General features: G+C 39.6%; 1 protein-coding gene across 4 annotated transcripts in view; it reads left to right on the top strand.

The window, feature by feature from the left end:
* The window catches only part of Ocrl (OCRL inositol polyphosphate-5-phosphatase), a 61,302-nt gene extending 38,972 nt beyond the window's left edge, over positions 1-22,330 (top strand). Inside the window, exons 15-23 of one of the 4 annotated variants that reach the window (XM_021240573.2) lie at positions 3,241-3,351; positions 3,957-4,122; positions 4,392-4,627; positions 14,043-14,066; positions 17,140-17,256; positions 17,914-17,998; positions 18,692-18,819; positions 19,649-19,760; positions 19,914-22,330. In XM_021240573.2, coding sequence (XP_021096232.1) covers positions 3,241-3,351; positions 3,957-4,122; positions 4,392-4,627; positions 14,043-14,066; positions 17,140-17,256; positions 17,914-17,998; positions 18,692-18,819; positions 19,649-19,760; positions 19,914-20,038 — 1,104 coding nt within the window. In that variant the 3' untranslated portion in view covers positions 20,039-22,330. The remainder of the gene's footprint in view (positions 1-3,240; positions 3,352-3,956; positions 4,123-4,391; positions 4,628-14,042; positions 14,067-17,139; positions 17,257-17,913; positions 17,999-18,691; positions 18,820-19,648; positions 19,761-19,913) is intronic. The other 3 variants (XM_021240574.2, XM_087199843.1, XM_021240575.2) reach the window with 3 other exon arrangements.
* The last annotated feature ends 1,575 nt before the right edge of the window (positions 22,331-23,905 follow it).

Genomic DNA, 23,905 nt, shown 5'->3' with positions numbered 1-23,905 from the left:
AAAAGCATAACAGGGTAGATTTCTTTTGCCTGTATTTATGTCATTGGGGGGGGGCAGCGTCTGAAATAGGTATTACCCACATGTCTTGTCTTGTACCTCTTTTAAAGAATGACCTTAGGGCTTTTCTTTGATGATCAAAATTAGTTCTTGGTCTTATAATTTTATCAGGACAATCATAACTTTGTGTCCATTTGGAAATGTTATTGTTAAAGACTTTTGGTCTGAGAGATTTTTTATGTGGTGCTAGAGGTGAACTCCAGGACTTTGTACATGCTAAGCACGTACACTGAGCTATGCCCCGGTCCCCATTTTTAAATTTTAAAATAATGATCGGTAACAATAAGCATTGCTCAGATAGCAGCTAGTGGCTGTGTACCAGGAACTTTGCTAGTAATTTGTATATATTTCATTTACTCCTCACAACAGCACTTTGACTTAAGTATTTCCCGTTTAACAGATGAGCAGGTGGAAAACCAATGAGTTCAGTATCTGAGATTATTCAAACTAGGAGAGCTGAGATTCAAGTCTTAACTCTGTAACTCCCAACTAGGAGAGCTGAGGTTCAAGTCTTAAGTCTGTTACTCCCCAAACTATGCTGTTTCTACTACCCCAGCATGCTCCAGTAGTTCTAAAGTACTTATTGATTAAATATGCCTTCAGATACTACTTTTAGCCTATCTAGTTCCAGTTTGTACTTGGGGACCACCGTTTCTTCTTCATTTGAATTCTCTTAAATCTACTTCCAGTGGATGTCTTTCCTTAAAATACTGATCTCCCTGGTTTAATCAGCTATGCTTTGGCATTTTGTTTGTATTTCCTTTTAGAACCGTGGAATATTTTTAATACTCCATACACATTAATCCAAAGCTCCTGTGGATTAGTTAACAATTCTCCAGGCTTTCTGTATATTTTTGTGTATCTTTAATCAAGTTCTACCTTTCTAGTTTTTAATAACTTTTAAATTATATAGCAGTGCTTTTTATTTAAAGCTCTAGACAAAATTTACAAATAAGGCTTGCAGCTCTTCAATCCTGGTCATCTTCCACTCCCAACTTTGACTTAAACTGCCACTTCCCACCCAGGCCAACTTTCCTTGTGAGTTTGTGTGTTTCTGGACCAGCATTGTCTACTAGAACTTTCTGTAGTGATGGAAATGTCCTGTATCTATGCTGTCCAGTCTAGTAGCTGCTAGCTGCTGGTGGCTGTTGAATAGCTGAGAGTGTAGTTTTTAGTTGGATTTAATGCATAGTAATTTAAATTTAAATGCCCCTGTGTGTCTAGTGGTTGTTACTGGATAGTACAGTTCTAGACTTTGCATATGCTTTTCTGTTGACCCCTAGACAAAAGCCTGCCTTGTGGGTAAGGGTGTGTGTATCATAAGTGGTCTCATACCATATGTGTTGGTCTGCAACCTGCTTTTTTAAACTTTTAATAGTGTGTCTTAGAGAGCTATCGGTGTTATTACGTAAAGATCTAGCTCATTGTACTTTCTTCTGAATTCCTGATTTTGTTGTAATTTCCTTTTCTCAAATGGGTGTATAGGTGATGAAATTTGGCGGGGGGGGGGGTTCTCTCCTCATTATCCTTGATGTGCCATTAAATCATTTAATCCACTGAGAAAGGGGTTGCTTTCATTGAGTAACTACTCAATATTTTGGACTCAGGTATACTATGATTAGAGGCTTTAAAAACCACATTATATTTTTACCACCATTGGCACAATGACTGGTAGTAAAGGAGCCAAGCATCCATGGCCAATTAATTTCAGAAAATTTGCTATGGGATGGCTGAGATTAAGCTGAGATAGGATTCCACCTGTGCATTTGGTACTGTGATCTCTTGCAGCATTCTCACAGTTTAGTGGACCTAAGAATTCTCCTGAGAGCTTTTAAAAAAGTATAGATGCTTAGGTCCCACCCCTTGGCGATCATTATTAGTAGTTGCAGGCACTTGTGATTTTAAGACTTATCTGACATCATTCTGTCACATATGGAGTATTTTGGAAAGGGTCTGGCTAGTGGTCCATATGTCGCCTTTGGTATTAAGTAATTAAGTACGACAGTGAGCAAGTTAGTTGACCTTTTGTATCTCAATTTTCTCAACTGTCAGGATATTCATTGATTTTGTAGCCTTGCAGGTAATGAAAATAAAAAGACATGGGTAAAAATACTTTCTTTGAAATAAAAAGTTGCAAAATTTTGTGGAAGTATAAAATTCATCTTAACACGGTGTATAGTATGGACCCAGGTTACGCTGAAGTGATTGATCTTCATTTCTCTCAGAGCTATGGTCCAAATAACGTAAAAAGCCTCCCCAGTCTGAGATATTTGGCTCAGCTTTGGTGCTCTGTTTTCTACATGTACTTTAGAACCTTTGCTATGTACATGAATCCTATATATGTTTCTGTGAAATTTTCTAAAAAGAGACAATGTCTTGATATGTTAAAATTATATTTTATGTTAATTTTTTGCTTGTATGAAGTTCTAATATTTATAAAACAGCTGTATCAGGAAGTTGAAAGTGCTGTGTCAGGTGGGAAATTTTCTGATCTATTAGTGCAGATAATTTGCTTATCTGTTGTAGTTTTACCCTAGGATATTTTGTGTCAGCCATGGTCTAAAATGGCCATAAGTCCCATTTACTGACACACTTTTGCCATTATATAATCTCAGGTTCCATTCACTAACAAACTTTTGCTGTTATGTAATGTGAGCAGTGATATGATTCTTGGCATTGTACATAGCAGCTAATGGAATTAAATGTTTCACTTATATTTTCTGCCGTTTTAGAAACAATAATGGGTATATTTTGACACTATTATTTTGTATAAAGCAAGAAATCATTTTTACCACAAACATCACATTTTTCCACCACCAAGTAACTTAACACTGGAGCAAAACATTCTTACCTATACTTTACCTTACTTACCTTACCTTAACTTTAACATTTGTGCTTCTATAGTACGTATTAGTTTAATTTATAGTTGCTTCATTGGCCTTTTAAAAATTGTTAGAGAATTTTGGAGACAGGTTGAGAAGAAATAAGACTAAAATAAGGATCTATTTTCTTTCAGGTGGAGGTTGTGGATGAAGCAAGATATTAAAGTTTTTGAGGATGTTGTTTGGATCACAGTTTATTTTAAATGGTTACTGTAATGACCAGTTTTAAATTGTTAGATAATCTCAAAGGGCAATGAACTAGGAGTGTATAAGGTTGAAAAGAAGATTCATTTTCTTTTAGGTGAAGGTTGTGGATGAACGGAGATATCGAAAGGTCTTTGAAGATATTGTACGCATCATGGATAGAATGGAAAATGACTTCCTTCCTTCCCTTGAACTCAGCAGGAGGGAGGTGAGCCAAATACATGGCCTCCTGTTCTACTGCCCATTGTGATTGCACAGAAAAGACCTTAAAGCCAAGTGGTTAAGACCATGTGTTCTGGAGTCAGACTGCCTCCATTCTTGTCCCAGCACTGGGATTTAGTAGATATATGACCCCAAGCAAATATCTTACCCTCTCAGAGCTGTAGTTTTCCTTCTCTGGATTAAGGACACATGTAAAGATTACATGAGTTAATACATGTGAAGCTCTTAGAACAGTGTCTGGCACTAGTGAACCCTCAAGTTAGCTATTTTCATTTTATATTGCAGAGTTCATGTCTCAGGGACCAGGACTTGGTCACAGGATGAATGACCTGGACCAGAGTTGGGTCACCTTCTTAGGACCTCAGGAACAATCAGAGTAGCTAGAGAAGTAGCAAGAGCCACCTAACTCCTCCTCTGCTGTGTGAGTTTAATAATGTATGTGGATGATGTGAACTTGGCTCAGTTGGTGAATGCATATGGCAGTTATACACCTGGTGAATAATTACTTTATTCATAGTCTCCATGGAATAATCCAACTGACTTACTTCCCCTACTAGTGATGCATGTTTGTGTCTGTCTGTTATTCCCCAGTTTGTGTTTGAGAATGTGAAGTTTCGGCAACTACAAAAGGAGAAGTTCCAGATCAGCAACAATGGACAGGTTCCCTGCCATTTTTCTTTCATCCCTAAACTTAATGACAGCCAGTACTGCAAGCCATGGCTTCGGGCTGAACCTTTTGAGGGCTACTTGGAGCCAAGTGAGTTTTCCCTTTACCATTGTCTCTGCTTGCCATGTACCATTTCCTCAGAACTCCCATTCCCTTGGTTTAACTTCTTATTTTCTAACCATATGTATGTCTCTTACCTTCACTGTCATTGTATTGGTAATACCTCTTTTCTGTGTCCAGTCTCTTTCTTTTTGTTGCTTGGTGATTTTTTAGAGGCCATCTGTTCCTTTGGTTCCCATAGCCTTTTGCTTTTCCATTGGAAGTTTCTGTGATACTGTGTATCATCTCCTACATTTCAGATGAGACAGTGGACATTTCTCTTGATGTGTATGTCAGCAAAGACTCTGTGACCATCCTGAACTCAGGGGAAGATAAGATTGAAGATATTCTTGTCCTTCACTTGGATAGAGGCAAAGATTACTTCTTGACAATCAGTGGAAATTACCTACCAAGTTGTTTTGGTACATCATTAGAGGCTTTGTGCCGAATGAAAAGACCAATCCGAGAAGTTCCTGTCACCAAACTCATAGACTTGGTAAGAAGCATCCTAAGATGTAAACCTTTACATAAAAGTTTTGCAGTACTCAGGAAATATCTTCATTATCTCTGTGCTTTCTTTCTTTTGAGGTAGGAGGGCTGTCAGATTAAGCCTAAGAAAGAGAAGTTAATTGGCGGTTAGTTCTTATTGGAAATATAATAGATAATATAGAGCTCTCCAAATAAGAGTAAAGGCACCTGCCTCAAAGTTCTAATGCTTAGTTGTTAAGCTCTTCATACTCTCAAGACACTTCTATATAAATTAACATGTATGCAAGATACAGTAAGTGAAACATTCAGTATTATTCTCATTAAGCATGTGAGAAAACTGAGGCATGGAGGCATTAATTTGCCAAAAGTTAAATAAGTTAGTGACAAGTCTATCACCCAGATTTTCTGACTCCCACTCTGAGATTCCTTCTTATACCATCTCACATCTAATCACAGTAAAACTGCACTGCTTCTAGAAGCACAGGCCTAGAATGGAACCTTGGAGCACCTGCATCAGAATCCTTAATGCTTATTGCAAGTACAACTTCCTCCCCCTGCTCACCTCTGGCAGCAGAATCAGATTGTGGGACCTAAGAATCTGCCTTTTATCAGCATCTTGAATGATTATCATGTTTATTGAAGCTTGATGCTTACTTAATGTGACTCAAGAAAGGAAAGGAGGATAATTGTTCTCCCCCCTCCCCAAAGCCAAGTTATAATATCAATGTCCTATGAAGGAAATGCATATTATTTTCAGTAACATAAATTGATTTAATATCAAGTTCAAACTATTAAGAACTTTTCTTCTAAATGAAAATAGTGTTAGATTTGTGGGCAGACCTCTTTTGGTTTCAAAGTATATTGTTGTTCTTTTACCAAAGAAAATGAAGTGAAATGGCAGCCAGACATTATAATTGTCATCAGTATTCATGGTGATCCTTTTGGCCTAGCCAGAGCAAGTGAGTGTATCATCCAAAGGGGAGGGCAGAGCAGCAGGCTGGCTGCTGGCCTGTCTGAGTGGAAGATGTTCCGTTGCCATGGAATTGTTTCAGCTGTGATTCAGATAGCAGACTAAAGTACTTGTGTCCAGTCCCAGCATTCTTTCTCGGAATTATATTTGTTTCCCTAGAGCCCTCATGACTGTTTTACCTCTGTCTGAGACAGAACTATTTTCTTCAGAAACTCATACGCTGCCTTCCTGGTATTTCTCATGATAATTGTTTTTCTTTTACCACCATATTCCTGTCTTTCAAATTTATTGTTTCATCTTTTAGAATACATTCAGAATGATGTTTTCTTCTACCTCCTTCCCCTCATCCCAAACACCATTTCCTAGCTTTATTTGTCCCAGGTTTTTATTGTGAAAAATGTCAAGTGTACAGAAAAATTTAAAGGACAATACAGTGAACCCCCCTTGCCTTAGGCATGTACACACACACACACACACACACACACATGCACTCACGCATGCACATGCACACACTTTTTGCTGTACCATTTGAAATTAAGTGATAATAGCATGTCAGTTCACTACTAAACACTTCAACCTACATCTCTTAAGAAAAAGGACAAACTTCTGTGTATGGACAATACAATTTTTATGCCTATGAAAACCTGCAGTGTCATTAAACATACAGTCCATATTCAGATTTTTCCAGTTGTACAAAGAATAGCTTCTTTAAAGCCAAAATCCAATCTGGGTCTATGCAGTACATCTGGTAAGATCTCTGTAGCCTATTTATTTATTTGTTCGTTTATTTATTTATTTATTCATTTATTGAGATAGGGTCTCCCAAGCACTGGGATTACAGGCGTGTGTGCACCACCATGCCCCACTATAGTCTATTTTAGAGTAGAACAATCCTTCATTTTTTTCTTTAATGCCACTGGCTTTTTCTTTTTTTTTTCCCTTTTTTTAAAATTCTGTTTTGCTACTGGGGATTGAACTCAGGATCTTGCACTTTCGAGGCAGGTGTGATGCCACTGAGCTAAATCCCCAGCCTGCCATTGGCTTTTAAGAATACAGTATAGTTGCCCAATCAAGAGTCAGCCATTTCCTAAATTTGTCTGATTGTTGATTCTTATTTTTTAACTTACCCTTGTATATTCTCTCTTCCCTTTTTTTCCTGTAAACCGTAACCTAGCTTTTTTTTGGGGTCAGTGTCACTGGAGGCTATAATTATAATACCCTTTGCCATAATCTTTTTTCAGTTTAACTCTGGAAGTGTCTGGAAGGAAACTCAACAAACATAAAAAGGTTTTATTTTATGTAAAATATATTAATCAGGCAATCCCACCACATTTGCCCATAAATACAAAGCCAAGATCATTAGGAAAATTGATGACATTGTGAAAACCCCTCTTCTTTCCTTTTGTGCAGAAGTGATTCAAGGTTAAAAAAATAGATCCCTGATCATTTTTATTACAGAATTGCTTGGTTTTTATTAAGTTGTGTGTGGTCATCATTTATTTTTTTAAAGCTTTTATTTTGTAACATTTAGTTTTCTTGTTCTTCTCACACCCAGTTGTGTCTCAGTGTTACCAAATTCCTATATCATAGCTGAGGAATTTATCCATATTAGTGTGAGGCAGTAAACGAGAAGTCTGAAATAACAAACACCCTGTTTTTAATACCTTCCTACTCTATCCTGACCTGATTTTGGCCTTTTTTTCATTACTGAGGATTGAACCAAGGAAGCACTAAGCTACATTCCCAGCCTTTAATTTAATTTAGTTTTTGAGACAGAGTCTCACTAAGTTGCCCAGGCTGGTCTCAAACTTGGGATCCTCCTGTCTCAGTGTCCCAAGTAGCTGGGAGTACAGGCTTGTGCCACCATATCCAGCCTCCTGAAATATTTCTTTTTTTGTTGTTGTTCATTCGGTTTTGGTTTTTGTTTTTGTTTTGTTTTGGTACCGGGCATGGAACTCGGGACCTTGCGCTTGCGAGGCAGGTGCCGAAACCACTGAGCTAAATCCCTGGCCCCTTGAAATATTTCTTTAAGTCTAATGTTTGTTCTGTGTTTTTTTCCAAGACCCAAGATGATATTTGAGATCCCGTGAGATGATACATTAATAGTGGTACCTAGCCTCTATTATATTATATACTCTAAAATTATGGGGAATCTGGAAGTAAGTTCAATGCATTTGCTGTCCCCTATGTACTGTTTCTGAAAACTTCTTGTGCCACACATTTTTCCTACTCTTCTCACAAGCAGTGACTTTGCCACTCTTGGGATAGTTGGGATTCTCACAAGTGAAAAACATGACAGTCTGCATTTTTTAATCATCTTTATTCTTTCCAGAATTACAATAGGTTTTCCTATTTTATTAACTAATATATTAAGTAGCAAATAATCATCAATATTTATCAAACATTGGATATAAAGTATATGAAGGTTTCGCAGGCTCCTATATTTGCATGTACAATATGACTAAATCCTAAATCACAGCTCCTGGAGAGTTTGGTTAGAGACCATCTGAACATTAACCATCTTTACTGTCTAATGTCAACTTATTTGGTAACTATTTTGGAAAATCATTTAAAATGAATACTGTGGAGCTTGTAATTTGTGTTAACAATAAATTCCTTTCCTGTGCTGTTTACTCAAGCCCTTATATGCTGTTAAAGCTTATTGATTGACCATCTAATCTCTGTAAAAATCCAATGGCAGAAACAGCCTATTTTGGTTTTGATGTTTATGCATGTAACATTAGCATGACCTAGAAATAAGTTCAGTACATTTAAATAAAACAAATTAGGAAAGTGATTTGAGGTTACTCATTGAAGTAGTTTCAGTTAAATTCAAGTACTTACGAAATATGTACAGTATTCATATATTGGGTGAGCAAACTCTTCCAGGCACAAGAGACATCTTGAATATAAAGGATAAAATGTGAAAATGTAAAGACCATGTATGGAAAAGTGTAAGATTTCCTTGTAAAGAGTGAAGATTAAGGATAGGAGCATATGAAACAGGTTTGTTAGGGTAAGGCCAGGTGATACAAAGTTTCTTAAGTCTGCATATGAATTTATGCTTGAGCTAGAGGGCATCTAGACCCTTCAAAAGGCTTTGAGGACTAGCATAGTGTCATAAATTGACATGCTGAGAGAAACGTTCTGCTGTTGATTGTAGAGCAGTCTAATGGAATGAAGACCACCCTTGAACTGCTAGATCTGGCTAAGAGTTGGTTGTGAATACACAGGTGAAAAATTTGATGAATGGCAGAGAAATTGTATTTGCTTGGAAGCATGTCAGGGTATCAAAAATCCAAAATAACAAAATAACAACTTGGTGATTAATTTGTTCCCGGTGATCTTTTCACTAAACCTTTACTTTGCCTTACTGATCTAACCACTCATATCTTAATGCTGTTAGGTGTATGGTTTGTTTCTACTCTGTATTTCATATGAACTAAATCTTTTGAGAACTTGAATTTCCTTCCAATTTTCTGCTTTTCTAAATAACTCCTCTGTATTATTTGGGCTGCGTGTACTACTGGGAGCAGCCTTCTGAGCGTAAACGTTGGGGTAAAGAATGATTTTCATTGCAGTTGCTCTGTGCCAGGGTTGTCCCACAGAGAAATCCTAAACTGTGTTCCCTTTTTAAATGAAATCAACACATAGCTTTTTGCTTTAATTCCATTGAACTAAGTGATTGGTAGTAATCTTAGGACCGACCACCTTAGGAGTAGGCCATTTATTAGTGGAGGTTAAATGATATTTCTGTTTTCAAAATTGAGATTAGCATTTTATTCAATATAATTTTCATCTATTTTTAATCAAAGTCCTTTTTAGTCTCTCCAAAGTTTTCTCTTTTGTCCATTCTTTTTCTTTCAGTACTGGGGATGGAACCCAGGGCCTCATGCATGCTAGACAAGTGCTCTACATCCCCAGCCTATCCATTAATTTTTTACTAGTACATGTGTGCCATACGTAATGATCACATTCATTATGGGGAATTTGGGGCTGGGGATTTAGCTCAGTGGTGCCGCCGCCTGCCTCGAAAGTGCAAGGTCCTGAATTTGATCCCCCGGTACCAAAAAAAAAAAAAATTCAGCATTATGGGGAATTTGTACCTGTACATAATATATCTTAATTCTTTTTTCCCATTCCCCTCCCCTCCCTTCAACTCTTCTTCTCTTCCCCATTTACAGAAGCTCTGTTTCCATTTTTTTCCTCCATTCTTTTTTAAATCCCTTTTGCCTTTCTTCCCTTGCCCCTCCTCCCTCCTTTGTTCAGCTTCCCATATGGACAAGTTCTTTCTACTTCTCAATAACTATCCTCCATTTTTATTCTTATTTACCATTTGGATTTCTCACACAAGAGAAACAATGTGATATTTAAACTTGTGTGTTTGATTTGTTTCACTTAAGATTATGGTCTTGAGGCTAGGCCTGGTGGCGTATGCCTATAATTGCAGCACTTGGGAGCCTGAGGCAGGAGGATTGCTGTGAGTTCGAGGCCAGCCTGGGCTACAAAGTGAGACCCTGTCTCAAAAAAAAAAAAGGATTATGGTCTCGAGATGCATCTATTTATGTAAAAATGTCTCAAGTTTATCCTTCTTTATGCCACAGTAGTACTCTATTGTATATAAATACCACATTTTCTTTATCCATTCATCTGTTGATGGGTATATGGGCTGTTCCCAGATTTAACTCTTATAAATTGTGCTCATATAAACATGAGTATGCATGTTCACCGTGGTATGATGTTTTACTCTTTGAGGAAGAAAGATTGTTATCCAAAAGAGGAATAGCTGGGTCAAATGAAACGTCTAGTTTTAGTTTTTTGAGAAACCTCTTTACTGATTACCATAGTGGTTGCACCAGTCTACACTCCCACCAGCAGTGGAGCAGGGTTCCTTTTTCTCCCCACATCCCCGCCAGCATTTGTTATTGGTTGATTTCTTGATAGCAGCCATTCTTTCTGAAGTGAGGTGGAATCTCAGCGTTGTTTTCATTTGCATCTCTCGAATGACCAGTGATGTTGGACATTTTTTCATGTATTTATTTGCTGTTTCTACTTCTTCATCTGAGAAGTGTCTGTTCATTTCAGATGCCCATTTATGGATTGGATCTTTCAATTTGAGGGATCTAAATTATTGAGTTCTGTATATTCTAGATAATAGTCTTTTATCTGAGGAGCACCTGGCAAAAATATTTTCCCATTCTGTGGGTTATTTCTTCACTCTGTTGGTGGTTCCTTTTACTGTGCAAAAGCTTTTTAACTTGCTGTAAACACAGTTATTGATTCTTTGTAATATTTCCTGCACAGTCGGGTGGGGTCCGTCACAATCCCTAATTTAAAGTTATACCACCAAGCTACAGTAAGAAAAGCAGGCATGGTATTGGCAAGAAAACAGACTTGATTGGGCCTGGGGATTTAGCTCAGTGGTTCCGCCGCCTGCCTTGCAAGCACAAGGTCCCGAGTTCAATCCCCAGTACCAAAAAAACTCCCAAAAAACCAGACTTGAGGATCAGTGGAACAGAATAGAAGATGCAGAAACAATGCCAAGCACACTCAGCTACCTTATCTTTGACAGAGAGGCCAAACACCTTCACTGGAAGAAAGATAGCCTCCTTAATAAATGGTGCTGGGAAAACTGGCTTTCTGCATGCCAAAGATTGAACCTAGACTGCCATAGCCCCATTTTAAAAAATCTATTCCCATTATTAGTTTTAAGGTATTTACTGTCTCTTGTTTGATCTGCCTTGTTAGCCTCTAATGTTTCCCTTTACCTGTGTTTCTCCCTTCCATTTAAATTTTCCTGTTCAGGGTTGTCAGATTGATCTTTCTGTAGTACTGCTTTGAGGTCTGCTACTTCCTTAAAGTTAGCAGCTCCCCCCCAGCTGAATACAATCCAAATTCCTTAACATGTTTTTCAGGGTCAGATTTATTTCCCACTATTTTTCTTAACATTCTCTTAGGTGTCTTCCCACAAATTTATCGTGCTCCTCAACTGTGCCTTTGGCTACACTACTGTGCCTCACTTGCCTCTTCCACCTTCTCCGTCTCTACCCTTTAAAATCCTATGAAATAAATCAGATATAGAAGGTTAAATATCACATGGCTTCTCTTATATGACAACCCCAAAGCATAAATAATTTAAAGAGCAAAATAAAAAAAAGGTTTTAGGAAGCAGGGAGATAGACTTCATGGAGATCGGAAAGAGATCTGGAGATAGAGGGCGAGGAGGGGTAGGGGAAGTAAAAAGAATCAAAATGCAATATGTTTATGTACCAGTACACCATGATTAATATATTCATTAATAAATTAAAAAAATAAAGTCCTGTGAACTGGGGGACAGAGTGTTTGCCTATAGCATGTACAAGGCCCTGGGTTCTGTTCCCAGCACTGTGAAAAAAAATCCTGACTCTTTTATGGTTAATAACCATTTATTGAGAAATTGTACATGTGAGTTATGACAATGTCAGGCCAGAAATTCTGGGACTCCATACCCCAGATCAATTGCAAACTAGAGTAAGGGACCAACCACATCTTTCTTTGTGTGTCCTCATTTCTTATTGCCCTCTCCCCAAAGGTATTTAGCACAGTGCTTTGCACTGGTAGATGGTCACCACTCAAAGAAAACTTCTTTCAGGGCCTTGTTTGACAGGTTAGTATATAACATTTCTGCCTACTTTTACTCGTAACATGTGTCATGTTCTCGTGGGAGGAAAAAGATAAAGTCTGTCAGGCAGGGGAATTCTTTATTTGTTAACAAGTATTCCTAAATTTTATAAAAGGGTGTAGTCCAAAATTGTATTAAATTAGATGTTTGGCACTCAGAATTAACTTTACATTAAAAAGTATTATGATTACAATACTATAAATAATTTGTGCCTTATAAAGTATTATTGCCCTGATTACTTTATTTCATGTGGTTTAAGAGCCTAAATAAACACACAAAAGTATGTTTAACTTATAATGTGTCTAACAATATTAGAAAATCTGGCATGTATAACAACAGTTTGGGGAAAATGCATTCAGCATTAGCACTTGGAATATCAGAGAGTACATATTTGTCCCTACTTCTGGCCCTCATGCATTGCAGGCAATGACATTGAGATTTCTCCTTTCACTGACCAGAACCAAGACATATGATTTATACTTGAGTGCTTAGCGGCCCATAGCATGAACAGGAGGAACCCAGGAGGGAGTTGCTAGGGTGGTATGCCCCACCACCTCTTGGTTTAGACGGTTTCATTATGCCTGTGAGGTAGATATTATTATCCCTGTCTTGGGGATGAAGAAACCAAGGTAATGTGAAGTTTGGTAACTTGCCTGGGGTCTATAGAGAACTAACAAGGTGCAGCAGGAAGATTTGTACCCAAGACTGCCTAACATAATGCCTATCCTCTTTCTGTTAACCATGCTGCCTCGTAAGTAGGTTTCTCACTCTCTTCAGCTTACTATGGAGAAGACATTGTCACAGCTTTCCCCTCCTGTTCCATCCAGGAAGCAGTTATATTGTCCCAAGGGAGCATAGTGATAATGACTCTGGAGTTAGTCAGACCTAGGTTCCAATCCTGACTCTGCCCCTTACTACCTAAGAAGGACCTTGGACAAATAATTTAACCTCTCAGAGCCTCAGTTTCTTCATCTATAAAATGAAAATGATACCTACTTTGTAGTTGTGTGCAGATTAAATGACAGTGTACATTATATATAAGCACTTTGCGCAGTTCTTGCTATATGGCAGATGCCCCTTCAGTAGTGATGGCAATTATTGTTACTGTTGTTTTTACTGGATTGTAACAATAGCATAAAAGACAGAAAAGATTAAAAAGTTACCTTCTTCCCTTTCCCATGCTACTCTTTTTTATCTTGTACCTACAGGAAAATAAAAGTAATGATAGATCTTCTGATTTACAGTGGTCTAAAAGAAAATTCCTTGATTTCAGAGGGACCTTCAAATCTAGGGACTCTTGGGCCCTGTGAGAGAGGAAAGTGACTATGGGGAGTTGGAAAGGACAACGCTCAGAAGGCTGACTGTGATGAAAGGAGTGGCAGTGAAAAGGAGAGCAGCTTATCTTCTGCTTCCGAATGGCCACTGTCAGGTCCACAACCAAATTCTTCCATTGAGACTACTTTGAGGGTTAGCTAAGAAGCTGCACAGTGCAGGAGACCGACAGGAAGAGACATCAGTGGGCATTTAGCAGGTCAGCTGGCAGGGCCCACAGAAGTCTAGCCCTGCAGAAGTGCGTCTCTTGGGTGATATTTTTAATAAACTGCACAATAGAGGACTTTACAGATGAAGAATGTGTTCATTTCTCACCAATCATATTTAAGAAGTCAAAGCTCTGAAAAGCATGTCTCTCTAGTAAACTTATGAGTTCTAATACTGATCTGTTTCTAATTCTGCAAATTAATTCTAATCATTTTCTATCTATCAATGACTTTTTTCCTGCTCTGCTCTCAGGAAGAAGACAGCTTCCTAGAAAAGGTAATGCAATCCATTGGTGGTTATGAGAGCTTTCTTGTGCTTGCTTAACACTTAACTGTGCTCCCTGGAATTTGTCTCTAGGCATGCCCATATCAGAGACTTCTGACTCGGTGAGAAATCCCTAAATCCCAGCTATCTTTGAGGTGTTCAAAGCTTGTTCACTGTACCAGTCAAGTTTTGAGACTCAGTGCATAAGGTTCCAGATTTGTGGGGGGGGTTGTTTGGTTTTGTGGTGCTGGGCATTGAACCCAGGGTAAGTGTGGTACCACCAAGCTACACCTCTGGCCAGAATTGTGGTTTTGAGCTAAGAAGTAACTATAGCACTTTCTTTTATTATTGTTTTGCTTGTCCTTGTTTAGGGGGTGGATGTTCATTTGTTGCAGTGCTAGAGATGGAACCCAGGGCCTTGTACATGCTAGGCAAGTACTGTACCACTGAGCTCCATGTCCAGCCCAGAGGTGTCTTGATACACCTGAAAGCTCACAGGCTGGAGGAGGATGCCACTTAGCTGTCCTGTTTCCAATGGTAGTAAAGCTAAAAGAAGTGCATTTCTGTTGCATCAAGAGTGATCCAGGGGGCCCTTAGCTCAGTGGCACTGTGCCTCCCTTGCAAGCACAAGGTCCTGAGTTTGATCCCTGGTACCGGGGGTGGGGGTGGGGTTATCCGGGACTATTGATAATAGTGATTAGTTACTAAAAGAATTCACAGTTAAAGTCTAGAAATAGAGTTTAATAGAATAGAATTGTGAAGGTGAATGAACTCATAAGAGATCATCTGGTCTCATGCTCTGCCTTCAGACAGGGAAAGGTATTTTTCTCCATTCTAACAGACAAGACAACCAGGGCCAAGAAAGCTAGGAAACCCTGAAAGTCATTACCACTGACAGCAGGAGAATGAGGTAGAGGACACTAGAACCAAGGTTTCCTCATTGCCCAGTGAGGGGCGCCCTCTCCATTGCCTCACAGCCTCTCCATCTTCAACTGGAATGTGCCCAGCTCCGCACAGGCTATCAAGTAGAGACTGGCAAATGTTCTACAACACTTTCATACAGTAGTAGGCTCTCCCCACTGGGTGGAGTTAAATGCATTTTGATGGTGGGGGGTAATACACTGTTTTTGTGCTTTAGTTAGTAGCACTAAAGTTATAAAGTATAGGCTTAGCAGGCATTGAGTGTGCCTTGTTGAGAGACGGCAAAGTGCATCAGTTTCCCTTTGAAAATCATAGTTCTGAATAATTTGTGGAATTTTAAAAAGTATTGTTTTGTTCTCTCTTTTCTTACTATATCTTTCTCTAGATTTCGGAGACACAAGTATGACATTTAGTATTATCACACATGAATTTGAAAATGGCTACTGGGTGGTGTTTATAACCTACTGACATTTTATTAACCTTTTTAAACCACTAAGATTTGAGACAACTCTGCCTCCCAGCCCTTTGCTATTAAGAACAGTACATGTTCAGTCTATTCATCCTGGACACTGCCTTATGTTGCCTTAATGCCTTGGTACAGGAAAGCTCCAACTAGTTGTCAGATTTTCTTTGAAAGTACATGAATCTGTGCTGAATAATTTATATATGTTAAGCTTAGAGGCATCTGCTAAAGAATCTGTATATGTGTTGCATTTGGTCCAAAAGGTTAGCAGAGTACAATATAGACAGTGTTTTGGCTCAGATACTGTGTGCATATCTGCATTTAATATTTGGAGTCAGAAAGCAGTCAATGGGTAAATCATGGATAGACATTCTGACCACCACAGGGAATAGGAATTTCAAGTGATAGACTCCCAGGGAAAGGAAGAAGGGAAGCAAAGTAAATGTAAATATATATAACAGTAACCAACTGTCAAACTCGTCTTCCTTAGAAAGGCACAGTGCCTTAAAAGGTTATCAGTGCTTATTAAAAAATAGTGTTAAGAAGAGACCTTGGCACTATTGTACTGTACATGATTTCTGTGAAAATAGGGAAATGTTTATTTTCTCTCTCTTGAAGCTACATGGCTTGGGGTTGTGGAAGGAATTTATAGGTTGCACAATGTTGGGCAACAGTTTCTTAAAGTTGAACATATATAATACATGATGTGGAGGTAGGGAAGGGAGAAAGATGCAAAAATTGGTCATGTTTTTCTCCACTAGGATTTTTTGAAGGCTGCCTTCAAGTGCCTTTTAAGCTATTTTAGATATCTTTTTTATATAATTTATAATTGACTACATAAACATAAGGTAACTGAAGGTAGTTGTATTTTGTTTTGTTTGTTTCTTTTTAGTGCTGAGGGATAACAGTTTATTCCCTGACCATTTCAAGTTCAAATTCAGTTATTGATCTAATTTGTGTCACTTCTGGATTTTTCTCATACATTTTTCCAGAAGAATCTTAACATAATAGAAAGGTAGGTGAAAAAGTAAAAACTCCTAGAAATATTTATAAACAATAACTTCTGGATTTAGACCTTAGACTTTTATGGGATTTCTGGCTCTTCAGATGCTATATTCACTTTACTATTTTGGGATCTTAGGCTTCTGAGTTTTAGTGCCTTAGGATTAGAATTTCTATCAACCCTGACGTATGTGGGCCTCGTGTAGAAAGTTGTCTTTAATTCCTGAAAACCAAAGAAGCTCAATTAAACCAGTAGTAAAAACAGTAGTATTTATGGTAAAATCTGAAGGAAGAGTGATTTAAAAGTAAATCAAAACCTAAGTGCACACATGGTCTCTCAAAGTACTGTATTGACAATTGTAATTTAATAGTACGTAAGTCACCCATGGTATATGGACTCCTGGATCACTACAGCACTACTTCTCAATGTTACCCTTGAAAAAATGTACAACACAGAATACATCCACATGCTAAACATCATAAACCTGAATGAAATACTTAATGACTAAAGCATTTAGGAAAGGAGATCCTTTACCTGTGAGAATCAGTATGGAGTGCCTTCCGAACAGGTGTGTCCCCAGGGAGAAAAAATGAAAAATCTTAAGAGATGAAGATCACATTGTGCCTACATGACCATCATTTGAAGATTAAGTGTTTATTCTGAGACCCCTTTTATTGTCATCCATTTTCATCCACTAGGAAAATTCCCTCCTACAGATGGTTCCCTTGGATGAAGGTGCCAGTGAGAGACCCCTTCAGGTCCCCAAGGAGATCTGGCTTTTAGTAGATCACTTATTCAGATATGCCTGTCACCAGGTAAGTAAGAGTAGGCCTTCCCTGCAACTTCAGAATGAGTTCATGCCCTGTAAGAAATTATATTTCACACCAGCATAATGCTTATAACTTTCCCAGCAACCCCCACGGCAGCATTGTCAGATTGCCTGGGTAGATAGAAGCATCCCTATTCAAACGTGACAGCCGAAGCCTTCGAGCTAAGTGATTTACCCAAGACCACAGTCTAAGTGTACTGACAGAGGCAGGACCAGGACTGAGAATGTCTCCTGGCTCTGCACTCCTGGACAGCTGAGTACCTGAGTCTATCAAGCTGTCATGGAGCCATCACAGATTTTAAAGCCCAAGCAAACTTCAAGTCCATTTCTTTAATTTGATCCTAACTTTTCTTTTAAATCTTACCTAATACACTAGCTTCCCTCAACCCATTCACCCAAACAAGAGAACTTCCTTGAACCAAAGTGAAAGGTAATATTTTCTTACCTACTGGAGAGTAATGTAACTTGAAAGCAAGGTTTCACACAAATATGCATTTACTCCTTTCCCCACATTCAGTAGTGTCAGTACTTGAACATGATTGTTTGCATTCTGCCTTCTTGTCTGGAGGCTCCTTGGACAATCTTCAGAACCTAAGTGGTGATTTATCTTACCTTATTGCCTTCATTCTGACTTCTATGGTAGGAGGACCTGTTCCAAACCCCTGGAATGCAGGAAGAGTTACAGCAGATCATTGACTGTCTGGATACCAGCATTCCCGAGACAATCCGTATCCTTTGTGCTCAAGGCTTAGAAATCTGGATGGGTATTTGGCCAAACTCTTTTTTTCCATCTACATTTGATTTTTACTTATATTTATTTTCTTTGTAATTGTACTTTATTGTAAGATAATCACTGACTATCCCGTTGTTCCTCAGTTCCTTTCAGGAACTTTTGGCCTCTCTGTGTCAGGCTATTGCTAAGAAATCAAAGCTGGGGATTTAGCTCAATGGCACTGCCCCTGCCTTACAAGCTCAAGGTCCTGACTTTGATCCACGATACCAAAAAAAAAGAAAAGAAAAGAAATCAAAGGGTAGGTAACAACAATTCTTAATAAGCATGGAGCCTAGGAGCCATAGCACTGGTACTGTTCTCCATTGGCCACCCTCCCTCCATGTATACTGCCATTAAGACAAGGGAGAATGATGGAAAACGCTGGCAACGAGTTTATAGGTGTGATCCAGTGGGAACTATGATTCTGCAGGCTGTATTCCTGAGTCTGAAGTTGGACCAACCTTACAAAGGACTTTGACCAATTCTGTAACAACTCAGCTTCAGGGTACCTGGACCAATAAAATAGCAAACCCCAGTTAGGATCATAGGTCTCTGAATAAAAGAAGAAAGCCCTCCCTGCAGGAACGGAGTCTGTCAAGTTCATGGGCTTTCTTCTGGAGCTCCTTTCCCTTGACATAAGGTGACTCAGCTGGCAGTAATCACTCTGTAGCTGAAGCACTGCTCATTTTCCTGGAAGCCTTGCCAGAGCCAGTCATCTGTTACGAGCTGTATCAGCGATGTCTTGACTCTGCTCATGACCCTCGGATCTGCCGACAGGTGAGTTTTAGTGATCTGAGAAATCATCAGTTTTACAAAGCCAGACAAGCAAACCAGCTGTGTAGTAAGATAAGTCTAAGTCTGTTAGGGCACCAGCATTGAGAGTTGAGCCCCTTGAGTTTTAGGTTGTGTTATATCCTGGTATATTTGGCACTTTTTTCCAGTTGGCCTATTTGTGTTTACAGAAAACATAGTGGGGTGGATACTTCTATCCTGAGGTAAGATTAGTGAAGCTGATTGTACATGTAATTCTGGCTGACATTATCAGAAAGAGAGGGTAACATTTGGAAGCCTTTCTTGTTCTTGGTGTGTTTTTAATCTTGAAATGATTTCCATGCACAATAGGTGAGACTACTTGTGATGAGATTAGTGAATATTGAGAGGAGATCCCATTTATGCTAAGTGACAGTAGAGAAAACCATTCACCTTGGTAAATGCCTTGACTGCCTATCTGGGGAAAGGGGAAAACAGATTAAGACCTACCTTCTCTTATATTGTTTTTATTTGTACCTTCTTGTGAGGCACTGTGTGTGTGTGTGTGTGTGTGTGTGTCTGTGTGTCTGTGTGTCTGTGTGTCTGTGTCTGTCTGTCTGTCTGTGATGACTGCATGGACTGGTCATTGAGTAGACAGTGACCGAGAGACCAAACAGTATGGCACATTCTTTCTTCAGAGTTATAATTTGGCAAGTATTGTGTTGGTCATGAGTAAGTAGTAGAGGGTAATGGCAGATGAATGGGGCTTATAAAGTTAGGATTATAAATTACTTTTATGGCAGCTGTAAGTTCTTCTTACTTCTATTTTCGTCATGGTTCATCTTTTAAAAAACAGGTTATTTCCCAGCTTCCACGATGCCATAGAAATGTTTTCCGCTACTTGATGGCATTCCTTCGAGAACTCTTAAAATGCTCTGAGTACAACAATGTCAGCGCTAACATGATTGGTAAGGGTACTTTATAAGAATGGCTACACACGGGTGTTTGTGGAGGACAAACTTCCCTCCTACTGTCCTTGTCCTCTGCCCCCACCCCAACCCTGGGCTTTTGCTTAGATCGTATCCAACAAAGTTTCCCCTTTTCTTTCTGTCACCCTCTAGCTACTCTCTTCACTAGTCTTCTCCTAAGGCCACCACCCAACCTTATGGCAAGACAGACATCAAGTGACCGCCAGCGTGCCATCCAGTTCCTTCTGGGCTTTCTGCTTGGAAGCGATGAAGACTAAGTCTTTTCCTCTTTGAGATTCCAGAAGAGGAAGATGTTGGGCTCCAAGTATTTTAAAATGATTGGAAAAATCATGCCACAGGAAGGGTCTATTGCAGAATCTCAAGTTCGGTTAATATTACAAAAGGAAGAGTTTCCTAATCCCTCCTAAACCATATCCTACACAACAAAATACTTTTAGACTTATATTGCCAAGCCAAAGTTACCGTATTTTGGTGTTTTTGTGTTTTCTCTTTATAAGGCAAAGAGGTGTTTACACTCCTTTACCAAAGGATGTGTTTGTTGCCTCCTGCCCAGATTGCCTGGGCCTGGATTCTGAGATTTTCCCATTCTAGGCCTAAAAGCACTACTTGCTATAGCTCAAGACTTGTCTTCAGTCCTTTGTATAAAGCACTTTTGACCCACTTCCTTCCCATATCACTCCTTTGCACTGCCCTCCACTTATTCTGTCACTTTGAAGGCATCCTGGGTAAGATTCTGGCTCCTTGGGTGTCCTCAACAGTGAATTTCACTGTTCACATGTGGTTGTTACATGCATTTGTGCATTTCTACTACAATGGCATTTATATGTCACTGTAACATGGGCCTTTTCCTGGATCTACTCCAGGTAGAACCGTAGTCTTTTGTCTCAGATCACATTTAGTAATCTAACCTTAGGGACTATGGTGACGGCATCCCATTGATGTAAAAGAATCACAATTAAAATGGAAGCACTTTGAGTATTTTAAGAGTACAAGTATTCATGTTTGACAGATCCTGCTTCCTACTCTCCCTTCCTATTATTCACATTTGACATGATGATCAGTCCTGGATATTAGGGACCTGTCCCCCACTTAGAAATCTGCCTTCAGAGTAACACTTGCAGTTAACAGGGGCATCTGGGTACTTCAAGCAGGCCCCTTTGGAATTATTGCACCTCCCTTAGCAAGAGTATTGAGGATGACTGTCAGAACCCCTTCTCCAATCTTCTGAAGTACCAGGGCATAGATATTCCTCCCTCCCTCAGCAGGGTTGACTCTGGGCTCCACATCCACCTCCTGAAAAGTAAAGGATATAGAGACTTCCCTTCACCCCCTAGTCACTGTGTCCAGTGCTGTGTAAAAGAGACTGGCCAGTAGAACCAACTACTTACCTTACCTCTCCCACTCAAGATGACCCTCTGAGCTTTTCATTTATTCAAGCTTTGTGGGACAGCCTTTAAAAAAAATAATCTACTGGTTGACAGGCCACCAGCCACTGACTAAAACACTGGCTTCCCTTGTTTTCTTTCATTAAAGCCACCCCAAGTTGATTCATTCTTGCGTGTTAATACAAGATAGAAGGAGCATCATGTACAGACTCTGTGCAGTCTTAGGCGTTGATTCCATGACTCTCCTAGCCCATCCAAGGAGAGGGCCAGGGGATACTTCACCACTGAATGGTTGTCCAGTCCCCCTGTCTCTTGAAAGTTGAGTTACCTGGGGAAGAAAAGGTATGTGTCCTGTGATTTACTGGTTAACTCCTTTCCTGATTGGGAGTTAGAGAAATAGGAATCAAATCATGTATGCCAAGTAGCTGAGGATCTGATACATCAGGGGCTGGGTGGTGAACTTAGCTAATGGAAGATAGAGTATGGAAGTTTTGTATCTCTTGAAGAGACCAGAGAGTGATCATGGAAAGAGGAAGGAGATAGGAGCTGGGGCTGGGTTATAACACAGGAAAATGCCTTTCCTGGGCCCGTTTTCTAGTATCTTGCCAACTTGGTGTCTTGGGTGACCAGAGGTATGATTAGTGAAGCCCCTGTGTAGCATGCACACAGTGCCCTCTTTTACTTTATCAAGGCAGAGCACTAAGTTCGTTTACTGCCTCAGCCTTTTGCCTGGCTCATCCTGGGATGTATACAGGGATGAGAGGTTTAGACAATCTCTAGGTAGGGGAGACAAGGCGAAGACCGGAAATAAAAAATCTGCTTACCTACCATGCCTGTCCCAGCACCCCAGCCACTAATTCCTACATCTTCCAAGATACTGTTTCATAGTTCCTCTAAATTAAGGATTTCAGATCTAGTTAGTAGGAAAGGAGGCCTCTACACCTATCATTCTAAGGAAGAAATGGTTCAGACCCATGGGTTGACATTGCATTAGTCTCCCTTTTGCTGTTTTCTGATTCTTATTCTGCAATTGTTTGTTATATTTCCCAAAAACGTCTTGGTCACTAAGCGAAGAAGCTGCTAGTGGGATTCTGTATTTCATGTAATCTTTTTATTATAATTTATTGCAGTTTTTTTCTGAATAAATATATGTTGTGTGCAAAATCGGTGTGATCTTGCTAAGAGCTTAGGAGGGAGCTTGTGTCATTGGATGCTGCTTAACTTTGCTGTAGTGCCCACCAGCGATGCCTGTACTGTCCTCACCTGTCTTACAGGGAATATTGTAAGAATTCTCAAGCTGCGGGCACGAATCAGTGGTGGAGCACTGGCCTGGCATGTATGAAGCCTTTCAGGACTGAAAAAGAACGTTCAGTGTATTTGCCTCATAAATGAGGAGTCATATATTTTCAGAAGTCACACATTTTCACAGGCAACCCAAATACTATATTTTAATGATGAAGGTCCAGGCAACAGAATGACTTCATTAGAGGAAGGGAGATTGATTTTTTTGTTTGTTTTTGAAACAGTGACTTGTTAAACTGCCCAAGACTGGCCTTGAATTCCTGGACTTAAGTGATGCTCCAGTCTCTGCCTCCCCAGAAGCTGGGACTACAGGCACACACCACTGCACCTGGCTTGATGTTGGTCCTTTATGCACATAAATGTCACACTGTATCAGATCCATGATCCTTCCAGCCCCAGAAGTCTGATAAACCCTAACATACACATTTGGGGAGAACCCAGCGGTACTTACTGACATAACTTCAGTAGGGTAGACGTGACTCCCAAATGGCCTATTTTCACATAATCCATTTTACAACTTTTGAAAACCACTTCTGAACTTTTATTACCTCTTAGAGTGATTAGTATATAAATGTAATACTTTGTGGGGAGAGGCTCTGATTCAAACTCAGTACACTTTGAGAGGATACCTCCAATCTTGCATGGTTCTGTTGTTCCCTAACTAACCTCTCTTATGAACTTGTGCATTTTGATTCCATTCCCTATGAGACTGAAGAGGCCTCAGCTGGAGGTTTCTTCTCAACCAGGGCCCTCTTCCAGTTCCTTCCGGCTATGAGCTTGACCCTGATGAATGTGCTGACTCTTTGTTGTCAGGAATAGTTTCTCTATCTCCGCCCAAAGGCCTGGCAGAAGTAGGTGTTTCCGTTTGAGTATGACACCCCACCACACACACACTCCTGCTCATGGAGACTGACACCAGCAGTTTTTACACTGCAGCAGGCACTGTGGCCATCCTTTCCTGAGGGTAGAGAGGAAAATGCAACCCCAGCTACTGGACTTCTCTTTCAGAAGACCCATTGGGACCTTTCTGATGGCAAGGCAAGTTGAAGAATTGGCTCTTGGTATTGTCTGATAATCAAAAGCCACCCACTGCAACTGTGGGATCATGAAATGTTTTGGGAGAGAACCTTCGTGATGATCCACTCTCAGTGTTCAAGTGGGAGAAGTCTCCAAGGGGACAATGATTCACCTCAAGTTATATAGGGTAGTGACACAGCATAGCATCGTGGGAAAAGCTTAAGCTTTGAAGTTAGTCCTGGTTCAGTGAACACCCTGTATAGCCTTAACCTGGACTCATCATTTTGCCACAGCTGCCTTATCTGAGAGAGGCCTGCTTTTCAATCTAGTTTCTGTCACTTCCTCATTGTGTGTGACCTTGGACTAGCTAATCTCTGATTTCCTTGCCTGTAAAATGGAATGGTCATAACACTGATCTTA

The sequence above is a fragment of the Heterocephalus glaber genome, unplaced genomic scaffold, assembly GCF_053883595.1.
Source record: "Heterocephalus glaber isolate CG9 unplaced genomic scaffold, H.glaber_assembly_v1.0 deba00001729, whole genome shotgun sequence".
Taxonomy (NCBI): Eukaryota; Metazoa; Chordata; class Mammalia; order Rodentia; family Bathyergidae; genus Heterocephalus; species Heterocephalus glaber.
Note: the sequence above shows the minus strand (reverse complement) of the source record. Positions and strands in the feature narration are given on the sequence as shown.